Source organism: Macrosteles quadrilineatus, unplaced genomic scaffold (assembly GCF_028750875.1).
Source record: "Macrosteles quadrilineatus isolate MER2022 unplaced genomic scaffold, UCM_ALF_1.0 Scaffold_3__2_contigs__length_128488019, whole genome shotgun sequence".
NCBI lineage: Eukaryota > Metazoa > Arthropoda > Insecta > Hemiptera > Cicadellidae > Macrosteles > Macrosteles quadrilineatus.
The window spans coordinates 63,721,932-63,747,200 of NW_026542596.1; the positions used below are offsets into that span (position 1 = coordinate 63,721,932).

The 25,269-nt window shown below is 35.4% G+C and overlaps 2 protein-coding genes across 2 annotated transcripts; one reads left to right on the forward strand and one right to left on the reverse strand.

The window, feature by feature from the left end:
* Positions 1-268: 268 nt before the first annotated feature.
* On the reverse strand, positions 269-4,348 carry LOC128990513 (uncharacterized). The gene is made up of 2 exons (XM_054412905.1): positions 4,300-4,348; positions 269-1,101 (listed from the first exon to the last, which is right to left on the reverse strand). The coding sequence occupies exons 1-2, from the start codon at positions 4,309-4,311 to the stop codon at positions 355-357; spliced, it is 759 nt and encodes a 252-aa protein (XP_054268880.1). The 5' UTR covers positions 4,312-4,348; the 3' UTR covers positions 269-354.
* Positions 4,349-15,431: 11,083 nt separating this feature from the next.
* Positions 15,432-24,517, forward strand: LOC128990932 (uncharacterized). Its single transcript, XM_054413593.1, has 5 exons — positions 15,432-15,532; positions 16,012-16,090; positions 21,189-21,334; positions 23,502-23,580; positions 24,158-24,517. The coding sequence occupies exons 1-5, from the start codon at positions 15,491-15,493 to the stop codon at positions 24,445-24,447; spliced, it is 636 nt and encodes a 211-aa protein (XP_054269568.1). The 5' UTR covers positions 15,432-15,490; the 3' UTR covers positions 24,448-24,517.
* Positions 24,518-25,269: the final 752 nt, after the last annotated feature.

Here is a 25,269-nt window from a genome sequence, read left to right on the forward strand (position 1 = left end):
ACAAAGATCAGATTCATAACTAAACCAACTCAAGCAATAGTTTGTGAGTTTTCTTCTATTTGCACAAACTGACAAGACTTTAAATTTAAATCAGGAACATAATTTGTGCTAACCCTTCATTTTTGAAGTTTCACTATTCTATTTCTTGAGCACAAAATTACCTTAGCTTTACTATGCTCAACTTCTTCTCCAGTCTTATGGCAAACCAGTAGAAAACTTAATGCTGATAGGATTAAAATTTCCAAAAGGGTTGAAATAAAAATCAAAATTTCGTTATAAAAACAATTTAAATATCACAATACTTATTCGAGGGGAGTATCTACACGAGGGGTGAAATCACTATTAACAACAAAGTTAGGCTTTGCTAAAAGAGAAACTAAATCCGTCCGGCGCTCTGTTGAGACTCAGTTTACCAGGAGGGAAGAACCTGTGAGGGGCTGGGGTGGGGTCCACGGGGGCAGACCACCTCTGGGGTGCGGGGGTGGGGTTGTAGACTGGGGCAGGGGTAGGGTTAGCACTCCACTGCTGAGGAGCGGGGTTGGACCAAGTTTGAGGAGCGGGGTTAGCGTTCCAAGAGGGCTGAGCTGGGGTGTTCCATGTCTGAGGGGCAGGGTTGTTCCAGTTGGAGGGTGAGTTGGGGGGATACTCCACCTTGGTGTCGTCTACCCACTGGCCGTCGTCCTCCTGCGTGCTGTACTGGGGTCTGACCGGAGCTGGGGCAGGGTTGTAGCTCTGCTGGGGAGGGTTGTAGCTCTGCTGGGGAGGGTTGTAACTCTGCTGGGGAGGGTTGTACTGGGGCAGCGGGTTGACCACAGGAGCAGGCACGGCTGGGAGATGATCACCAGTGGGGACGAATCCGTTCTTCCCGGCGACGTAGGAGATAGTCCTCCTCTGACCGGATGGGTCGATGTAGCTGTAGCTACCACGCCGGGTACCGTCGGCGTCACTCTCCTCCTTGAACTGCACGCCGTCCTCCTGTTGGTAGGCGGCGCCGAACTTGCCGTCGACACTCAGGTAGCGTTCCTCCTTGAGGATGGCGGCTGTCTTCGGGTCAACGTACTGCTGGGCCCGACACAGCGCCACGGCGCAACTGAGCAAGACCTGGTAGGAAACATGTGAGTTAGTGGAGTAAAATACAACTCATTACACAACATTAGAATTCTTCGTCAACCGCCACAAAATGATGTTTTCGAGAACCCTTACTTAGAGAAGATACTCAGTGGATGGGCTGAAACGGACACAGAAACCCACTACGGATTCTAAAGACGCCGATCAAGAACTTATAGGAAAAAAGTAGTTGGGTGTTTCATATATACATATTTTTTTACCCGCCAACTGCCCATCTGTGTAGATCTAGTGGAATGTGTGACAGTAATATTACAGGCCTACTATTATTAACGTTTACTGTATTATACGTCACACAAGTGTGCCAGTAGAGGCTGCAGTGATAAAATAGTAAAAAAATAATCAAATATTAATAATAAATTCTATATAATTAAAAATGAATTTTGTTTCAATAGTATTCCATAACTCGAGAACGAGTGCACCAAATTGGATGATTCATTTTTTGTTGTGTTCCTTAGTGCCAGGGGAAGGTTCTTATGTAAGGGAATTTATAATCTACCCAACCGTTATTTTTAATTTTATTTTCAAGATTCTAAAAAATTGCCTTTACATTAACATTGGAGTAAAATGTTTTCATTTTAGCGTGATACAATAACATGTGTTAAACAAATATTTGTTAATTTACAACCAAAAGGTGAGTGAGCGTAGTGAACGAAATTCAACCAGGACGTGATTGAGCGATGCGAACGAGCTCATCTTGAAAATGAACGAGCATTTGACACAAAATCTTATTAGGACAGATCTGTCGGGCCAGCTAGTACAATAATAATAATACAAATATAATAAAGTAGAAGACAGCTATTCTTAGGACTTAAACCAGCAACGTCTAGATGAGCTGCCCCTGAGTTATTGTTCGGGATTAGACAGTGACCTCGGTACTACTAAAATTAAAGCTAAACAGGTGATTAATCCCTATACCTGGTTATAGACTATTTTAGGTGGAGATAAATCCGAGAATTTACAAAAACACTATAACAAATTAATCTTTATATCTGAGAAGAAACATTTTGTTTGACACATTAATTCATAGTGACACAGAGGTAAAACTTGCAAGTGTTTGGTCTATGAAAAGATTATTTGTAAGAACGCAGGCTCAAGTGTTCCTATTCCTATTCTCTTATATGAGCAATGTTTGCTTGTATGTATGTATGTATGTAAGTTTGTATGCTTGCTTGCACAAAGATCTCGAAAACAGCTTCGACGATTTCCTTAAAATGTTGTAAAACAGATTTTCTGGCCTAGAAACGTGTTTGCAGTTAAAATTTAAAGTCTAATAAAAAAAAAAAAAAATACAAGTCAACATTATTTAACACCTTATGGGCTGCTAAGTAGTCATGTTGGTTGAACAAAATAACAAGGAAAAAGTTAACAAGACTTGTAACATGTGTTTATAACAAGCCATCCACAGTATACTAACAAATTACTAAATACAGTACAAAGTCAAAAACATCAGTTGTTACTATTGAGCAAAGATTATACTGAGATTTACTCAATAGAGATTAAAATATATCCGATAAAATACTGATTATTTAACTTGGCTGTCTCCTGCAACTTAATCAGCTGTTTTAATTCAAACAGAATGTCAAAACAATGTTTATGCAAGTATAGGAGAAGATAAACGAGTGGTTTACCATCGACTGTAAAATAAATTAGTGTGTTGTGGATTGCCAGGTTAAAATTTCCATCATAATAAATTGAAATTCCCCTGAAACTTAAATAATAAAAGCCAAAATTAGTTGTAAATGAAACGTGAGTTTCCTTTATATTGCTTTTACAATCGAAATAAACTACACAGAGCCATGACTTGTACTATTTTTTAAATAATAAATGACAATTAACATTACCTAAGACTTTATAGGCATAATTATGATACTCTAAAACATCCATATAAATCCCAAAGTACCCATGAACTTTTGAGAAAACTACAAGTCACACCCCCATAAACCATGTACTTAAAATGTTCGTCATGACGAGAAACCTTGCGCAAAACAGACCATTATTTCATAAATTGCCCTTTAACGTCGTAATTCCTTTCTAAAGGGAACTTTCCATATACCTAATGTTAAAATACCTCAGCTGTACTTATTTGTTTGTTATTCTTTCAATTTATTACCTTATTAAAATGAGGTATTTGTACTACTGTATTCTGTTTCGATTATTTCATCTTAAATTAACCAATCAATAGTTTAATTAATACTTATGAATTCAAATGGGGTGAAGCCCGTGGGTAACAGCTAGATATGATAATCTATAATGCTATGCCGATCAGTTATATATTTGTTGAAATAATTGAACCTTTACAAACTACCAAAATATACAAATATATAAACAAATGAAACCTTCACAGAACCTGATTACAGATACTTTCTGTAAAATAATTGATTTAAAATCATATTCAGCGTGATTAATGTTAAGACACTAAGGCATTTCTGATTTTTCTAAATCCATAATTATCCTATTCAAAACAATATGATTAATGTGATGCACTTTAAAACAGTGTGCAATAATGAAATACAATTTTTGACTACACAACTTATTTTGATTATTTAATTGTTACATTTGCCTATGTCTACTAAATAACGCCTGGATTTTATCAGAAATAAAACCGACGCTTCAAGACTATTTCCTTAAAATTAAAAAAATCAAATGGCGTAAAAAGAATAATAAATCATAAGTAATAAATACGTTATAATAAATGTTACTTTTTGGAAATCCAACTTTAATAAAAATTGTTACAATAGTTTTTATCACAAAATGATGCATAATAAACTAACAATAGATTGTAATAGAAAACCCCTTGTTATCATGTTAAGCTAACGGTAACAGTTACCAATCAAAATATCTATGGCCAATTGGTCTACGTTGGTAAATCGAAATCTAATAAAAATAAACTACTTGCAGAAACAACGGGGATGTCATTACGAAGCCAAGTCTAATTCCCTAATCCAATCTACTTCTAATGGGTTTGAAGTCAAGTCAGTATTTTGATTGGAAAATGATGTATTGATTCCATCATGCATTGATAATAAATAAAAGTTTAGAATTTTGTAAAACCGAAAGTTATAAACACGCAAAAATGTATCGATTAGCAAATTAGTTTGGATGTGGAAGTAAGTTAATACAAAATTAGGTGAATATTTTTAAGTAATATCTAGTAATCAGTAAAGTACTTACTATCCTGTACATGACGACGACGTGGAGAGTGTGAGTGTGATGACGTCTAGATTGTCTTATATACCAGGAGACCCTCGCCTTGATTCCAAGGTCCTGGAGTCTACCTCCTGCCTAACGCTGCCCCTAGGGCAACTTCCGGTAGAGCATGCCCTTTGGACACCCCAGGATCTCTCCAGGGGCTTTGGTAGATTTTGTACTGTTTATCAGCATTTACTGCAATAATTTAGAAATTGTAAAAGTAACGTTTCAAAATCCGAAATAAATTAAAAATACACCCTTGTTAAAATTGAGTAATAGTTTTGTCAAGAATTTGGTTTTTTTCAAGGAAAGTAATTAAAAATTTGTTTCAATAACTATGAATTAGTAGTATCATCGTTGATGAACATGTTATAGCAGAATATGAAAGGTTTAATGCACGTTTTGTGTCGGGTAACGTTTGGGTGCAACCTGTGCACCTACAAAAATTGAATAAATATTATCATAGATAAATAATACGAACATGTGACCATCTTGGTTTACATAATTTTATCTTATCCATCCAAGTATTAGACTAAAAAAAAGTTATTACTGTTGTGAACGGAAAACAAGAGGTCCGATTTGGGCACAAGTTTCATAGCTGAACTTTTTTGTTCAACCTACGTTGTTTAATTTTGCTATATTTGTACACATTTTGATTTTCAAAGGAGAATCGTGGATTACAGTCGATATGCTGTAAAAATGTACACAAAGCTGAAATATATACCACAGAAACTAACTAGCTCAAAAATTGGTTACCAACCAACGCAAGCAAACAAGAAAGAAATAATCATATTATTGTAGAGTGATTAATTTATCATAAAACCTTTATCATCATATGTTTATCATATGTTTCGCTTGGTAACTGATGAGCTGTAAACATTAGTGCAGACTTTTGTGTATTCTTTGTTGTCAATTGAATTATTATTTACATCACTGCATACAAATGGTTATTGCGTTATGCTAATGATTAAGTAATCATTCTCGCGAAGAAAACATGTTTGTACCCCATCCCTTGGCGAAAGCTGTAGAATTAACATTGTTAGATTGTATTACTGAAATCATTCATTACATTTTTAATCAGTCTTCCAACCTCTGAAGTCTTCCAGCGTGTACAAATCATTTGTAGAAACTAACAAATAGTACCTTTTCGTTTTAACCATTTATTTATTGAAAATTAGGTCATTTCACAGTAGTGTAGCGAAAAGATAATTTTCGGCACACTACTGTGAAATGGCCTGTTTTTGTTACATGGTTATCACCTGCGAAAATTCATCATTACATTGTTTACTGCGGAGAATAGATATAAAATATATGTGTATGATGATTCACTACGTCGAACCGCGTATAAAACACTATCTCGCCCCGAAATGGTACTTTCGTGAAGAATATTGAACGATACTTTTTATCACGATGAAAAAACTACTTCATAAAAAATTATCTGATATTTCGTAATCCATTCATTTTTCTAATCTAAACTCAATACGGCTGTAAAATTATTGATTAAACAAGATCAACTGATTGAACATTAACAAACTGCCAAAGCTAACCGGGAACTTCAGTTGTAACTTTGTTGATGTCAGAAAGTAATGTTTATGTAGAGAAAGTAATGTTTATGTCAGGAAAAGTCAGCTGATCACTATTTGTTTGTGGTGTATGGAAATTTAAGATTTTCTAAGATCTCACTCAACTGTATTGAAATGGGCTAATTTTGAATACAGAGTGATGAAAATAATATTTACTATATTTTTTTGGATTTTGTCGACGTAAACAAACAAAGATTTGTTATTGTTTTGCCAACTGTTTCACTTTTCCTCAACCAAAACTGTACAACCAAAGTAAATATTAATTTTAAATTGAATTAAAGGCATAACCTAAAAATGCTATGAGTTTGGGTCTGTGTCATATTTTCAACCATTTAAAGTGCTCGATAAATCTCGCACTTCAAACATGGTCTCAAATATGTAATTAATTACTCACTTTCTATTCTTGTTATGAAATATACTATAATATTTTGACTATCAGAGAAGACATCCCATCTAATTTAAAAAGCCTAAATTCAATTGAGCATCTGGTAGATTGTTGAAGTTTGCAAGTACAATGGTAACGACGGTGGAAGTGTGACCGTTGACATTAGACAGTGCGGCACGTGAACATGTGAGTCCACCACAAGGACCTCAGGTTCAAGGCTACACCTAGACTGTCCACACTTCTAACTCTGATCCTATAGGCGGATATAACCAGAAGAATAGAGGTTTTATTGTGAACTTGAATTTTTAACTCCCAAATAGTGAATGATGACAGTAACTGAACAGTAACTGTATAATTGGGTTTGGTGGAAGATGGTGGTTTTATCGCTTTCACTAAACAGGGTGTCCAGTAAGTCAACAGCCAATCCCTGGGAAATGTTTTCATGGACCAAAACAAAGAGAAAATTACGAATGGGATTTTTCCTAAGCGCTTTGTTAACCATCATCCTTTCCGTATTTCTTACATAAACATTTTTATCTTTAATTATATACTATTTATGAAACGTGGTATGCAGTATGATAGAAGAGGCCAATGTTAAAAAAAATACTTGCTCTGATCTGAAAATTTTGAATTGTGGTTATTTTGACTTTTATTACTTAAATTACAAAAATGGCTGATTTTACGAAAAAATGTCAGGAACACTTTTCTTCAGGATTTAAAATGTACTAACATACACCAAGCCCAAAGATCGAAAACAATAGCTGAAATAACACGATTTTCGTTTTAAAATAAGGCAAAATAAGGAATGATACGATAGTCAGAGTGCACCTCATTATGCCTTTTAAAATCGTGATATTTCAGCTACCAGTCATTGTAGAGAGGCTTGGCTGTCACCGAATAATTATGGTAAACGTCTTTATCTTATGTGATATCAATATACGTGATTGATGTAATTGTTTCCGTACACTATTGGATATTGTTAGGTTCTTTTGGATGCATTGTCAAGTAGGGTTTGAAAAGTAAGCACACTTGCGACTTGCGAATCTCTTATAATTAAATCATGTAGACGCATTATTTTAAAACATCCATCGACGCCAGTAATATGCCGTAGGCTGCCTAGGAGATTTAAATCCGTTACACGAATTAAGGAAAATAATTGTCTTTGTTTTAAACAAATTGAAAAGTTAAGTTTAGTATCTAAAATGAGCTATGGGTGTGTAGGATAATTATTTTATAGAGCAGATCTAAAAAACCACATTTTCTCATCCGCGTCCTTCTCCCGTTGCGAAGCACGGATAAAGCGGAAAATGTTCTAAACGTAGGTAATAAAAACTTATTTGGATGTAGGTAGTTAATTTTGGATGGTAAGGATTTTATGGGTGTAGTAACATCTTTGCTAACCAAATGCAAAAAGGGAAAACTTATGTTTTTATCGCCAGTGTGATGAACGCAACGAACGCTACGTCAATCCAGAAACGAGGAAGTTTTTGTGAAGAGTTTTGGGTGTGTCAGCCAGGAAGGGAACCGGAGCACCTTCGGATGGTACTTCCAGGATCGCCGCTACTGCGTCATCACTGACTGGGACTGGAGGAAGCCACCAGGTAAAAAAAAAAAAATAATAAACTTCAGAAATAGTTATTTGTGTAACTAGTGTGGGAGTGCAGCAAAGGCAATTTGCGCTTGTGTTACACATTATATTTTTCCTACCGTTACTATAAAGCATAGAAATACTCAGTCTTTCAAACACTGTACAACACGTTTTTAGGTTAGGTTAAATCCATGAACGAAATGGGAAACAACTGCACCAGCTGATCGAAGTCGTAGTATCTAAAGTGTTGCCAACTTATTTTCAAGAGTACACGTATTACGTGCCTCATAAATTGTAACTGTATTGTGTTGTTTGGTTGGAATACTGGTGTGCGGAAAAAGCAAAAAGAGCGCGACAAAAGTAAAAAGGGTGTGGTAAATTAAGTAAATGCAGCAATTAGCAAATTTCTGTGCTATAATCAGTGAAAGGAAGCCCACTTTGTCAGGTGACTGTAGGAAATAGTAGTTTACGCAACGATTGCGTTAAGTTAGTCTTTACGACACGAGTAGAAAATTTAAGGCACTCGCCAAGGCTCGTGCCTTAAAAACTTCTACGAGTGTCGTAAAGACTATTAACGCGAGTTGCGTACACTACTTTACCGACGACCGTTTTTTAATTACTAAAAATCTGGTTTTTTATTACTAACAATCACTACTCACAACTTCCTAGAGAGGTTATGTTTTCGTTTATTGTCATTGTCACTGAAAGTGATGCAACGACTTATTGTATAGGCCTAATCAGCTGATTTAATGTAATTACGTGTTTGTAAAACTATGTTAAATAATACGTTACTTTTTCAGGCAATAGGTTCTGCTAGCAGCATTCTTACCATAAATACTGTATCAGGTACAATTAGGGAAATATTGCATATATTATTGGACAACTGAATAATATAGTGAAACAGTTAATTTACAGTTAGATCTCAGCATCGAATATGTGGTCCACAACGAGTTGGGTGAAAAAGTGGTTAAGAGGTTTTCAAAATAAACCAGAAGAACATTTTCATGTATCAATTTAACCTTATTTTGTTTCGTCCATTTAATGAATTGCTGGTATTGGTATGTAATTGCATATGGTACCTTTGTTTTGATTTTGGTGGCAAAAGATTAGCACAAACAGTTTGTGCTCTCATTTCTATCTCGTCAACATCACTTTCACTAACTGATATTTTAAAATCAACCTTCATTTAACTTCCACCAACTTAGGATAAGAATACGCGAGTATCAACAGGAACAAGCCGGATCAACAATTAAAATAATTGTCAAGTTACACACGTTCGAAGTATTACAATTGTACTTCTTTTCTCTCAATCCTTGAACCTCATTGGTCCGTTACCCGTGTTGATATGTGAAAAAACTATGCTGATATGAAATGAAACTATGCTGATATGAAAGTAAACAGCTGTTAAGTGAAACTTTTCAATTCTAAGAACTGAACTGAAATGGCTACTTAAAAAAACGGTCGTAGGTAAACTAACTTAGTTGTACAAACGTACAATTCGTGCTGCAATGGCTGAACTTTCATTGGCTGTCATAATATGAAATTAGGCATTATATTAACATTTTGTTTTCCACATTTTTAAGTTTTTGGCAAAATTTAGTTTATTATGAGAACAGTCCAATCTTTTGTCCAAGCATTCTGTTATATTTCTCTGTTATACCGTATATTTCATAAACAAAAGAATATAAAGCATGAGTCCCTTGAACAATAATGGCCTAAATCAAAACTTAAAGTTTTACGAACACTCTAAAGGCCTGATACAAAGTAAACTACAGCCTTATTGCAATGTGCTATGTCAGTAATTAATACTGTTACTGTTACTGTTTCACAGCCACACCCGGTGTACGGTATAACAGTACAAGAGACCAGGTGTAGTGGAGGGGATGACCTTGGGCTGATCTCAAGGTCACTCTCACTGCTGCAGAAACAGCTGATCGCCCATCTTCTTCTTCCTTTCTCGATGAAAAGGTAACAGCGATAGTTTTAGTTGCAGTTTCCAAAACAGGTTACGAGTGGGTCGATGCTTTACGCGGTTGATTAAATAACCACATTCTATAATATTCAAAATTCAGTTTAGATTTTGAACATTTTTTGTTGCGCGCGGTGTACGTTATTGTTTTTTCTAACAACGTAACAATTAGACTACTATCTAAACGGAAAGTTTTAGCAGTAACATTTAATTGACCTTTTCCTACTGTCACCTGACAAAGTAGCCTTCCTTGCACTGATTATAGCATAGAGTTACTAATTGCTGCATCTACTTACTTTTGTCGCATCTACTTACTTTTGTCGCATCTACTTACTTTTGTCGCACCTACTTACTTTTACCGCACACTTTTTACTTTTGTCGCACGGTTTTTTTTGCCGCACACCAGTATTCTAACCAAACACAAAACAGCGTGCACAGAACAAAAGGTTATGGGAAAGTTGTGTCAGAAGTATGGGTGTTTTTTTATAATCATTGTAAATTTATTTACATTTGATTGGACACGTAATTCGTGTACGCTTGAAAATAAGTTGGCAGTACTTAAAAATATTACGACTACGATCAGCTGATGCAGCATTTCCCATTTCGTTAAATGTTTGGATTCAACCTAACCTAAAAGCGTGAGTGTTTGAAAGACTATTGTAGTGACAGCTGACAGCTTGTTTAATATTATTCATTTAATTTGCTAACAACATATGTTATGATTATTGTTTGTTGTTTATATTTGAGTTGTTACCTAGTTACATAAATAAAAGGTTGTACATTTTTCTTGTAATTATTTGACACCGCTACTAACTTATGATTTAAATGCTTTATAGTAACCATAGGAAACATAATATGTTTCCTATGGTTACTATAAAGCATTATAATGTGTAACGCGAGTGCAAACCTTAGTTTTTCCAGCACTCATGTTTTGTAATTTGTTTAACTTCTGCTTTTTTAAGGTCACAGTAAAATCCCTTGTTACTGTATAACGTCTGCATCTTTTAACATCATCAATTCGTAGAAAAATGACTATGACATCTTGCTCCTGAATCGAACTAGCAGCTTTCAGGTCTTGAGGTAAGCACTAATATCACTCGCCAACCAAGAGTGAATAATTATTTGTGTTATTGTAGCCTAGACAACTAGTACAACTCTTTATATTTTACAAATACATGCACTCCAAGACTACTTAAAATTGAATGTGGTTCAATAGTATCCCACAGTGTCGTGCTGGTCTTCTAGAATACTTGGGATATTTCCATAATGTGACAAGGAATGCCGTGTTGCTTGGACGAAGTCAAGGATTTCAAAACAATTGGCCATTAAACCTTACAGTCTTGTCCAGTTAATGTACAAACCAATAAACTTGTAATAGCAAGTAGATATAACAATACCCCGCCGCAGCAAACCTGCCGACTAAGCGAATTTCCAGTTGCCTGGATTGATTTTCAATTAAATCTATTTAATTAACATTAGGTTTTATGAGTACATAGGCTTGCTGCTACAAGGAGGGTAAAAAGTGTGTTTTTTGGTAAAATATAAAATAATAAAAACTTAGTATAAAATAAATAAACTTACCAAGTTTGATCAAGTACCACTCTGTACAGATTTTTTTTGGCCAAAATGTATATAGCGTTATTGCTTAGGTCAAGACAAACACATTTCACCATAGGAACATGGGTCTGTGGTGCCTAGTTTTCCGTCTGTCCGTATTTATGTGATTTTTACAAAAGAATTAATAACTCCTAAACGGTTTGAGATACAGCGTTAAGATTTTTCATAAATGTTAATCTTATTACGTCCTATCTTTGCTTTGTTTAAAATTATACTAAAAAATCATTCACCATTTGAAAATGGCAGACATCTAAAATATTGTATGCAACATTTCACGAAAACCGTTAACTTTACAAAAACATTGCAAGGCACAAAAAAGTTAGTACATTTTATGTAGTTTTCAATGATATCTTATTTGCTAAAATTGGATAAATGATAACTGAAAAATATCTTCTTTTCCAAATGCATGGCCACTTTTCTCCATTAAACAATGCTAATACTTCTTTTACATTGTCTAAATAATGAAAAGGCTAATAATTTATTAGTATAATTTTAAACAAAGATAGGTCTTAATAAGAAAAACATTTTTGAAAAATCTTAACGCTGTATCGGTATCTCAAATGGTTTAGGATTTATAAATTTTTGGTAAAAAAACACATAAATACCTACCGATGGAAAACTAGGCACCACAGACCCATGTTCCTATGGTGAAATGTGTTTGTCTTGACCTAAGTAATAACGCTATATACATTTGTCCAGAGAGTTACGGGACACCCTGTATACATAACCACAGTGCGTCGTCTGCGCAATAGTTATTATCACAGACAATAGGTTATTATTCAATATTATACGTAATTATTATACTATAAAATATTTACCAGAAGTGTTTAATAAATCAAACTGTTACTAACAGCGTGAATTGTTAATTTTGTCGCACAGTTTTTTTCGCACACCAGTATTCCAACCAAACACAAAACAGCGCGCTTTTATTAGGCACGTAATACGTGTAAATACGTCATAGCTCATAAATCTATTAGTTACATCAACTTTAAATTAATCATCAACTTTGAAACTCATAGAAAATTACGACTTAAAAGCAATCATGTTTAATACCGGCAGCCACATTGATAACTTCTTGATTTCGAGCACTCATAAAACTTATGACGATTTTTAGTTTTAAAGTAATTCCTTCCTATATAATACAGGAACTTGACAATTCCTCGATTTCGAGCAATAGGTACACTAGTAATTTTATATAACACACAGATAACTCTACATATTTTTTAATAACTATTGTAAATTAAAAATTCGTGTTTGATGTAAATAATTATTAATGAAAAATGTATCTTATAAAAGCGGTACAAATGGATTATATTTCTAAAGTCACTTAAATAAATAAGTTTCTAACTCATTCATTATGTTGACTTCAAAATTTACCCTTCCGCCGCTATTAAAACATTGGTAACGCAATGGCATAGGCATAACCATAGATTAAACATCATCCTCCTCAAGAGAGTATATTTTACCACCAATTATTGATCTCAGGTTTAGGTAAGAGAATCAACTCTCGGCTTTTCAAACAATTAACATATTTTAATTGACAAAATTAATGGATTGGCGTTAGCGTCAGATGGGGTAGTCTTGTACGAGAAACTCAAAAATCACTGTGAGTGTCAACGGATTAAAAGATTTTTAGTTGATTAGCACAACTTTAAATCGAAAAATGTGATCTTTTATTAAAATCTATTAATGATTATCTTTCTACCTTAAGCCAAGTTTGTCATAAAATTGTTATACAGTTTAAATAAATTATTATCAAATTAAACGCATCTTCGTGGATTGAATAAGTCGATATCAGTGACACCTAGCGGTGATTGGGAGAACTGTTGCGAGCGTGTACGATAGCGACATCTAGCAGTGTTTGACTGAACTATCAACTCCGTGTTGCATCCCGTGCCCGTAATGATATTTTATGTTAAGTACCAGGGGATGAAAAAATAATGCCTTGCTCAGTTAATTGGTTTTTAGCGTCAAAACAATAGTGTAAACAAACACATTTTATAATTTACGAAAAACCTTTTTATTACAAACCATAGACGTGTTATCGCTGAAATAAGAAACAACTCTGTAATGTTATACCAGTATGCTGAATCTATGGTTGTACTCTGTAAAAGTATTCAATTTAAACAAAATACCCTAGCCGCAGCAAACCTGCCGACTAATCATATTTCCATTTGCCTGAATTGATTTGCAATTAGATACACTAAAATCCTACGATGCAAACGAGCTGAGGAAGGGGTTTTAAAGAAACATGCTTGCCTATTATAATATAAAAGCGGTGCAAATGGTTGTCCACTTTCTAATGTTGATTAAATAAAGATTTTTTATTAACTTATTCATTTGGTGGACATATCTAAATTTTACCTTCCGTCGCTATTTAAACTAATACGCAAAGTTTGCGTACAACTGGAATTTAGCGAAGACTGCGTACAACAAAAAAGGTTGATGTTTGACTAGGGTGAAACAGGCCTGACCTTTGTGTCAATGGAATTTGATAGGCGAAGTTATCGTACACCACCAAGAACCACGGCTAGGTGTTGACTATTAACATTTGACTAAAGTAAAAATCTGTTATAACATTTGGCATAAAACTGATACAAATGAAAGTATTGAGCTTTGAAATTACTATGTAGATAAATGAATACTAGTGGCTTGTATATAAGTCCCTAAAAAGCTCAAATACAAAACAAATTTTTGTAATAATTAAACAAACTCAGAATCAAATTATCTATATGTCTGGTTAGAAATGGGAAAATACTATCAATGTATCAATGTAACACCAATGTATCAATGTAGAAGTGGTGAGGGAAATAGTAAGGTGAGCGGTCCGGAGTGTGGCAACTGTTTACGACAATTAGATTAAGGTATATACAATCCTAAAATGCTATGGGAAGGGAGGGAAACAGAGGTCCACGACGTAGGAAGTGGTGAAGGAAGTAGTAAAGGTGAGTAGTCCGGAGTGTGGGAACTGTTTATGAGGATTAGATTAAGGTATCTGCAATCTTAAAATGCAATGGGAAGGGAGGGAAACAGGTCCGTGACGTAGGAAGAGGTGAATGAAGTAATAAAGGCGAGCAGTGTTGAGTCTGGGAACTGGAAACCAATTGTAACAGTTAGATTTATGTATCTGAAATTGAAATACTGAAATGCTATGAGAAGGGATGGAAAAATGTCCAAGACATAGGAAATGGTGAAAGAAGTATTAAATGCTTTTTAACAGTGCGGAGTGAGGGAAATGTGCGTGGCAATTAGGTTAATGTATTTAAAATACTAAAATGCTATGGAAAGAGATGACAACAGGTCCACGACGTAGGAAGTAGTAAAGTTAAGCATCGCAGAGTGTGGGAACCGTTTGTGGCAGTTAGATTAATGTATCTGCAATACTTAAATGCTATGAGAAGGGAAGGAAATAGGTCCATGACGTAGGAAATGGTGAAGGAAGTAGTAAAGGGGGAATCGCAGAGTGAGGGAATTATTTTCCCCGAGCAAAGCTCGGTCCCCAGGTTAGTGAAACTTATTTACCAACCTTGGTTATTTTGCATGTAATTGTATTTTGTGAATGTATTTTTTGATGTACCCCTTGAGGGAAAATCAATAAAAAGGATGATGATGATAAAAAATTTATTTTTTATAACAAGTTGAAGATAGTCAGGCAGTTATAAAACTGGCATGTTTTGCTAATGTTTGAACAGTAATGAACAGATTAGTTCGATTGATTGATTAATAGGATATTTTTATTTACTTTTGGAATTTTTATTAGTAAACTTAAAGTAAAATCAACACTTTGTTTTTACGTCTTTATTTTTTAAATTGATATCTTTAAGAGAAGTAAAAAAGTTGATAGTCAGTCAGTTTAAACTGCCATGCTGCTTGCAAATGCCAGAGCAGCAATCAACATGACAGTTTGATTGATTGATATTCCCTAACAACCAATAGGAGCACACAAGTGTTTGTGCGCAAATTGGTAAAAATATCCAACCTAAAATTTAAAACATTTACTACTGTACAAGTCTTGGAGCCACCAACCAAAAATGATTCGTTTGGTTCTAGTTTCTTCTTTCATTTTGATCTTGGTAAATATTACATCCATATCTTTAAGTTTTCTATAGTTCGAGAAAGAGAAAAATCTTGTTCATAGTAGATTAAAAGTGGAAAAAAGGAAAGATTTTTACTGTTAATGGTTTTTACTGTTAACTTGGGATGAACTGATGTTATTCACACCCATCCATAATTTTTCTTTTGTTATTGATTTATGTTTACTGAATTAATATTTTTATAAGACATTCCATAATCTTGTAGTTTAAATTTTAATACGGATTAAGATAAATTATGGTTCACCTTACCTGACATCAGATGAAACCTAAGCAGAGTTTTAACCCCGCCAACGGCGACCCTTCTTTCTTCTCTTTTCTTTTCAGGTGTCGTCCAAGTGTTTCAATATAATTTAGCTCTTTAGTTCTTATCTTAGCCTCGGAGTTCCAATCGATATACTGCTTTCTGCACCGTTTGTCCAGATCCAACGTTGTATACTAGAGACTTTATATTTTTTCAGGGTTCCTACGAAACCAAAGGTGCACCAAATGACCTTCCACTCAAGAATGACGAGACACGTCCTCCCTATCGATCGATTGGTAAGTAACCAAACTGTTTTAGACATAACTCTACTATAACAAAATATTTGATCATATGATTTTCCTATTGATGTGTCTTTTCTAACATACTGTATGTTTAGTAAAATACCATATGTTATGTTTAATAAGTTAACTTTGTTTTTGTTTACAATCATTGTTATTTAGGATTCATTTCAGAATACAGCTATTTTATTTTACACATCTTTTATTTAATATGTAACAGTTTGGCGACGAGGAAAACCAGTTTTTAATTTTTTTTTTACATTCTATTTATTACAATTTATTTTCTAATATGAGTGACCTAAGTAACACTGAAAGTTTGACTGATTTAAAGAAGATTAGAGTAGTAGTGAAGGGTCAGTTGTCTAAGGCTGAAAGATGGCTAGCAAACCTACAAAACATGTCAAAAGAAGTAATCAAAACCAGGATAACAACAATTGAAGAGTATTGGGAAAGATTTAATTCTGTACAACAATTAATAGAAGAGAAAACTGAAGAAGTTGAAATTGAGAAAGAAATAGATTACAGAGTAGAAATGGAGGACAAATATTACAAGGTAATGGATGAGTTACAAAAACGTATGGGACAGCTTGCAGAACTACAAGTGAACATTCAACATATTGTGCCTAGTACATCAAATTTGTCTTCTCCACAACGTCGATCCACTACTTCCTCAATGATTTTCACACCATATCAGGAAAATGAATCATTCAAGAACTTCATTCGTCGATTTGAGATATTTCTATATCTACATAGCCAAGAATTGGAACCAATGGATCAAGTGTACACAATGCTACATGCCTTAACGCCACATTTACATCAGAAGCTGTATGATTTGTGCGCTCCTGAAAGTCCTTTGGATAAAACATATGCTGAATTAGTAAGTCTTTTGGCGGATTATGTTGACCCTAAACCTAGTACTTGGGCCTTACAACACAAATTTATGACAAGAACACAAGAATCTGAAGAAACCGTAAAAATATATTCCGTTGAGCTTCAAAAGTTATCTTCAGACTGTGACTTCAACTGTAATAATTGTGGGAAATCAATTGCAAACACATTACTACGCATGCAGTTTATAAGAGGTATTAGCAATTCAGACATAAGAACAAAATTACTACAAGAAAGATCTGCTTCATCGTTTCAAGATGTAGTGAAACTTGCCTCCATCATGGAAATGGCAAAGAACGAAAGCCATATAGTAGAAGAAAACATTCATTCAAATGAGAAAATCAACAAGATAGCAGGTAGGCCTACAGAAACAAAACCACCCCATTTTTCTACTACTTGGAACAAAAAGTTAATGTCTCCATTTGAACGCCTCAAAGGTAAATGCTATCGTTGTGGATCACCTAGACACAGGGCACATCAGTGTAAATTTATCGGAGAAATATGTAAGAAATGCAACAAACAAGGGCATATTGCTAGCGTATGTTTGGGCACAAAACAAACAGAAATTCATTGTACTGAAACTGACAATACTACATACTATTATAAGGAAGAGAAACAAGAAGTTTTTAAGATACACAACCAGAATGCCGGTAATGATAAGTTTATGGTCGAGATACTTATTGAAGGTAAACCTGTGCGGATGGAATTAGATACTGGAGCAGCAATAAGTATTCTACCATACTCTACCTTCAAAAGTCTCAACATAAATAAAAAGATTTTCCACACAAACATAGAACTAAGGACATACTCAAGCGAAATAATCAAACCCCGGAGAGTCGTCTTTGTAGAATGCACTTACAATGATCAGGTATTTGTTGGTAAACTCTACATAGTGAACCAAAATGTTGATGCAATTTTCGGAAGAGAATGGATTAGAGAGGTCAAACTGGATTGGGCAGAACTTAAAACAGTTAGAAGCAATACTACATCTACTGCACTCGAAGATCTTTTGGATGAATTCAAAGAATTATTTGAACCAGGAGTAGGACTCATACCTCACAAAAGAGCACACTTACAGCTTGTTGAAGGGGCAAGACCTATTTTTGTGAAAGCTCGTCCAGTCCCATATGCACTAACTGAAAAAGTAGAACTCGAGTTGAATCGTCTGGAAGAAGCTGGAATCATTTCCAAAACGGACAAGTCCGATTGGGGTACTCCAATTGTACCTGTAGTGAAGCCTAATGGTAACATACGAATATGCGCTGATTACAAGGTTACAGTAAATAAACAAATCAAAGAAGAACATCATCCAATACCTCGGATCGAAGATATTTTTGCTCAAATGAATGGAGGACAGTTGTTCTGTACTTTGGATTTAAGTAACGCTTATCTCCACTTGGAAATGGATGCTGAGAGTGCAGAAATTCAAACTTTGAGCACTCATAAAGGACAATACACAGTTAACAGACTGATGTTTAGTGTAAAAGTTGCTCCAGGGGTTTGGCAAAAGGTGATGGATGGAATCCTTCAAGACCTTCAAGGTGTTCAGTGCTTCTTCGACGATATAATAATTCAAGGAACGTCATCAAAAGAACTACTAGAAAGACTAAAGCAAGTGTTTGAGCGTTTAAGGAGTCAAAATTTGAAGTTGAACCGTGACAAGTGCAAATTTTTTCAAAAGAAAATTGAATACCTAGGACATATTATTGACGCCACTGGAATCCACAAAAGTAAGGATAAAATCACAGCAATTACAAATGCACGAAGGCCTCAAAACATACAAGAACTCCGATCTTTCCTAGGGCTTGTTAATTACTACAACCGGTTTGTAAAGAATTTGTCCACTGTTTTAAATCCTTTACATAGACTTCTAAAAAAAGGGCAGTCATTCATATGGGACAGTAAGTGTGAAGAAGGTTTCCAAAACATAAAGAAAAGAATAACAAGTGACACAGTCCTTTGTCACTTTAACCCAGACCTGCCATTGATCCTTGCAACTGACGCTTCACCTGTGGGACTTGGAGCAGTGATATCACATCGTTTCCCAGATGGAAGTGAAAAGCCTATAGCTTTTGCTTCAAGATCATTGACCAATGCTGAAAAACATTACAGCCAAATCGATAAAGAAGCCACAGGTATATACTGGGGGTTGAAGAAATTTTTTTCTTATTGCTACGGGCGTCATTTTACACTCATCACGGACCATAAACCATTAGTGTCAATCTTCAATCCCAACAAGAGCCTACCATCAATGTCAGCTACGCGACTATTCAACTACTCCCATTTTTTATCAGGATTTAACTATACAATTGAATTCAAGAGAACTGGTGATCATGGCAATGCAAATTTCCTCTCAAGATTTCCTGTGGAAGATTCAAAATTTACAAGTATTGACCAGTTTGGACATTTTCAAACAAACCAATTGAACACCATAACCATCAATCCCAAAGAACTGGCCGAAGAAACTATGAAGGACACATATCTAAAACAAATTGTGGAGGCTCTTGAGGAGGGTCAATCACTAGAGCCATTGGGATTTCACGATAATGAAGTTACATTACATGAAGGATGCCTCTTCAAAGGGTGGAAAGTAATCATCCCAAATTCCCTCAAGAAAAGAATTCTCAATGAACTACACTACGGGCACATTGGTATAGTAAAAACCAAAGCTTTGGCCAGAAGTTACTGCTTTTGGAGAGGAATGGATAAAGACATTGAAAACATGATTGCTGTTTGCAAGCCTTGTCGGGAGAAACAAAATTCTCCAACGAAAGAGATCAATCATCCTTGGGAACCAGCAACTCAGCCATGGGAGAGAATACATATAGATTTCATGGGCCCAACAAATGGACAACAATTTTTAATTGTTGTTGATGCCTTCTCCAAATGGGTAGAGGTAATACCCACAAAAACAGCAACTACCGATTGGACTATTAAGGAGTTGAAGAAACTTTTTAGTACTTTATGTCTTCCAAGCCTCCTAATTTCAGACAATGGACGAAGTTTCACTTCTCTTACTTTTCAAGAGTTTCTTAAGTCATGTGGAACTCAACACAAAACGACTGCTCCGTTCCACCCATCATCTAATGGACAAGCTGAACGCTTTGTACAAACAGTGAAGAAGATGTTGAAGTCGATATTAGATGAACCTGGAACACTTGACAGTAAAATTCACAAGGCGTTAATTCAACTCCGTCAAGTACCAAACTCAACAGGAAACTCGGCATACTATCTCATGTTCAACAGACGAGTAAGAACTTACCTCAGTGTTATGATACCTTCTAGAATCGAGGACTCAAAAGACAAACCTAAAGGTATAACACGCATATTTAGGGTCGGAGACCGTGTTCAAGTGAGAAACTACTACAAGGGTCAGAGAAAATGGAGTTTCGGAAAAGTTACATCAAGAGATGGAAATCCACATTACAACGTTGAACTGGAGAACGGAGTAACATGCAGACGACATGTAGATCAAATGCTGCGGTCAAGACTTTAAAGGGGGAAAATTGATGTGTCTTTTCTAACATACTGTATGTTTAGTAAAATACCATATGTTATGTTTAATAAGTTAACTTTGTTTTTGTTTACAATCATTGTTATTTAGGATTCATTTCAGAATACAGCTATTTTATTTTACACATCTTTTATTTAATATGTAACACCTATTAAGAGTTTTTATCACCGTGACCGTAAGAATAGGGCTGGATCATCAGGCATTTACGGTGAATAACAACAAAGGTAGCCAAACACATAAGGCAAAACCCAACTCTAACGATAACTTTTCTTGATTCCCTCACGATTCTAGACACACCCACTAAAACCATTAGCGAAAGTACAACAAAGCTACAAAATATATAAACAATATGTAAATATAAATTAATTGAACATCTCCTAAAAAAGAAGATTATACAATCCTTAGTGTCCGCAATCTCCCTTACACCGACAAACACATACACACACATACACACACACACACAACACATCTTTGGGTTCAGGGCTACTCAAAACGTATTTTTACACCCAAAACTAAAAACCTGAAAATTTCGAAGAAAACAATAGTTTCTCCATTTACTATGTAAATGGGGAGAAAGTAAAAATGTGAAGACTCACCTCGTGCGGCCTTTATACAGACATATAGGTAGCGCATGAATTTATCAGTGGAAGTGATACTGATGTCATTAAATCATTATTTGTTTTGTGGTTTCAGAAGGAAAAGATCTTTTGGGTTTGGCTGGTGGTGCTATGATCTTTGCTGGTGGTGTTGTGAAAACTGCTGGGGTGGTTAACCTGGGTCTGGCGCCATTATATTTTGCTCCACCAGTTGCTGCGGGAGTCTGCCTGACGTACGCAGTTGTGAGTTACGGATTTAAAAAAACTAAGGAAGCTGCGGGTTACGTAACAGAAAAAGCTCAGGAAGCTGCGAGTTACGTAACAGAAAAAGCTCAGGAAGCTGCCGTATCCGGAGTAAACGATGAAATAAGCAAGAAATTGTCGTAAAAACAAGCAGATGAATTGAATAGTGCCTTTTGGTGTGAAAAACTTATGGCATTAAATTTTGAATAGACAATTTTATGTACTTAATATTTCAGTCCCTGTATTTATTGCACATCAGTATGCTGTATTTTCAGTTGCACATCAGTATACAGTATTTTCAGTTGCACATTAGTATACAGTATTTTCAGTTGCACATTAGTATACAATATTTTCAGTTGCACATCGGTATACAGTATTTGCAGTTACACATTAGTATACAGTATTTTCAGTTGCACATTAGTATACCGTATTTTCAGTTGCACATCAGTATATAGTATTTTCAGTTGCACATTAGTATACAGTATTTTTAGGTGTGCCGCATGGAGCTGGATTATGTGAAGAGCTTCCATTTCTTTCCCAACCAACGTGATGTGATTGTGATGAACTTGTGTGTGCATATAGCCTTATAGGCTGATATAGCCTTATCACTCTAATTATATCCTTTCTATATATTGTCTATATATTCTATATATATTGACACCGGTAAGTGCGGGTGGGACTCGCCCATTAATATGTACTGGGTGGACCCGCCCATTAATATGTGCCGGGTGAGATCGCCCATTAATATGTGCCAGGTGGACTCGCCCATTGTTGCACTTAAGTTCACTCTACCCGTTACGCTCAGAGTTAGCGTGCTACTAGTTACAAGTGAAAGGAAATAGAACATGGATATTATTTTTGGTAAACACTTTGTGTAGGTTGATCAGAGAGAGTAGTTCCGTAGCGAAGTCAAAACTTCAACGGGCTTAAAGCATAGCTGTAAAAAACTCCTAAAAGTATGTCAGACGAAGGGGGCGGGCAATGGCTAGTATTCTATACTTTTACATCTTCATTTTAAAATTTTATTTTTTATTTTAAGTTGAAGATAGTCAGGCAGCTAAAAACTGGCATGTTTTGCTAATGTTTGAACAGTAATGAACAGATTAGTTCGATTGATTGATTAACAGGATATTTTTTATTTACTTTTGTAATTTTTATTAGTAAACTTGAAGTGAATCGACAAATATGTTTTTACGTCTTTTATTTTTTAAATTGATATCTTTACGAGAAGTAAAAAAGTTGACAGTCAGTCAGTTTAAACTGCCATGCTGCTTGCAAATGCCATAACAGCAATCAACATGACAGTTTGATTGATTGATATTCCCTAACAACCAATAGGAGCACACAAGTGTGCGCAAATTGGTAAAAATATCCAACCTAAAATTTAAAACATTTACTACTGTACAAGTCTTGGAGGCACCAACCTAAAATGATTCGTTTGGTTCTAGTTTCTTCTTTCATTTTGATCTTGGTAAATATTACATCCATATCTTTAAGTTTCCTATAGTTAGAGAAAGAGAAATATCTTGTTCATAGTAGATTAAAAGTGAAAAAAGGAAAATTTTTTACTGTTAATGGTCTTTACTGTTAACTTGGGATGAATTGAAATTATTCCCACCCATCCATAATTTTTCTTTTGTTATTGATTTATGTTTACTGAATTAATATTTTTGTAAGACATTCCATGATCTTGTAGTTTAAATTTTAATACGGCTTTGATAGATTACGGTTTACCATACCTGACATCAGATGAAACATAAGCAGAGTTTCAACCCCGCCAACGGCGACCCTTCTTTCTTGCCTTTTCTTTTCAGGTGTCGTCCAAGTGTTTCAATATAATTTAGAGTCGGGACCGCTTAAGTTTGCAGTTGAGGGAGGAGCCTATTGACCATATGGGTTTGAATGAACCAATGAGAACCGTGCGGTGTTGCCAAATGTAATAATACCAGCTGATTTGAAAATATTGCTCAGTATATTTTATTAGTGCGATGTGGCAACGTTGCACTAGCCTTGTCTTGTGATTGGCTGCCACCAACTGCAAACTTACGTGGTCCCGACTCTAGCTCTTTAGTTCTTATCTCAGCCTCGGAGTTCCAATCGATATACTGCTTTCTGCAACGTTTGTCCAGATCCAACGTTGTATACTAAAGACTTTATATTTTTTCAGGGTTCCTATGAAGCCAAAGGTGCACCAAATAACCTTTCACTCAAGAATGACGAGACACGTCCTCCCTATCGATCAATTGGTAAGTAACCAAACTGTTTTAGACATAACTCTACTAAAACAAAATATTTGATCATATGATTTTCCTATTAAGAGTTTTTATCACCGTGACCTGGATCATCAGGCATTTACGGTGAATAACAACAAAGGTAGCCAAACACTTAAAGCAAAACCCAAATCCAACGATAACTTTTCTTGATTCCCTCACGATTCTAGACACACCCACTAAAACCATTAGCGAAAGTACAATAAAGCTACAAAATATATAAACAATATGTAAATATAAATTAATTGAACATCTCCTAAAAAAGAAGTATACAATCCCTAGTGTCCGCAATCGCCCGTACACCGACAAACACACACACACACAACAAATCATTGGGTTCAGGGCTACTCAAAACGTATTTTTACACTTAAAACTAAAAACCTGAAAATTTCGAAGATAACAATAGTTTCTCCACATACAATGTAAATGGGGAGAAAGTAAAAATGTGAAGACTCGCCTCGTGTGGCCTTTATACAGACATATAAATGCGCATGAATTTATCAGTGGAAGTGATACTGATGTCATTAAATCATTATTTGTTTTGTGGTTTCAGAAGGAAAAGATCTTTTGGGTTTGGCTGGTGGTGCTATGATCTTTGCTGGTGGTGTTGTGAAAACTGCTGGGGTGGTTAACCTGGGTCTGGCGCCATTATATTTTGCTCCACCAGTTGCTGCGGGAGTCTGCCTGACGTACTTAGTTGTGAGTTACGGATTTAAAAAAACTAAGGAAGCTGCGGGTTACTTAACAGAAAAAGCTCAGGTAGCTGCGAGTTACGTAACAGAAAGAGCTCAGGAAGCTGCCGTATCCGGAGTAAACGATGAAATAAGCAAGAAATTGTCGTAAAAACAAGCAGATGAATTGAATAGTGCCTTTTGGTGTGAAAAACTTATGGCATTAAATTTTGATTAGACAATTTAATGTACTTAATATTTCAGTCCCTGTATTTATTGCACATCAGTATGCTGTATTTTCACATCAGTATGCAGTATTTTCAGTTGCACATCAGTATACAGTATTTCAGTTGCACATTAGTATACAGTATTTTCAGTTGCACATTAGTATACAGTATTATCAGTTGCACATCAGTATATAGTATTTTCAGTTGCACAGTAGTATACAGTATTTTTAGGTGTGCCGCATGGAGCTGGATTATGTGAAAAGCTTCCATTTCATTCCCAACCAACGTGATGTGATTGTGATGCACTTGTGTGTGCATGGTACCTGGGGCTGATATAGCCTTATCACTCTAATTATATCCTTTCTATATATTGTCTATATATTATATATATATTGACACCGGTAAGTGCGGGTGGGACTCGCCCATTTATATGTGCTGGGTGGACCCGCCCATTAATATGTGCCGGGTGAGATCGCCCATTAATATGTGCCAGGTGGACTCGCCCATTGTTGCACTTAAGTTCACTCTACCCGTTACGCTCAGAGTTAGCGTGCTACTAGTTACAAGTGAAAGGAAATAGAACATGGATATTATTTTTGGTAAACACTTTGTGTAGGTTGTTCAGAGAGAGTTGTTCCGTAGCGAAGTCAAAACTTCAACGGGCTTATAGCATAGCTGTTAAAACTCCTAAAAGTATGCCAGACGAAGGGGGCGGGCAATGGCTAGTATTCTATACTTTTACATCTTCATTTTTAAATTTATTTTTT

Bases quoted from the DNA above. Each gene is read 5' to 3' on its own strand.
- LOC128990932 (XM_054413593.1), top strand. From the start codon at position 15,491: ATGATTCGTTTGGTTCTAGTTTCTTCTTTCATTTTGATCTTG. The intron at 16,091-21,188 runs GTAAGTAACCAA...TTGTGGTTTCAG, and splicing joins TCCTCCCTATCGATCGATTG to AAGGAAAAGATCTTTTGGGT. The intron at 23,581-24,157 runs GTAAGTAACCAA...TTGTGGTTTCAG, and splicing joins TCCTCCCTATCGATCAATTG to AAGGAAAAGATCTTTTGGGT.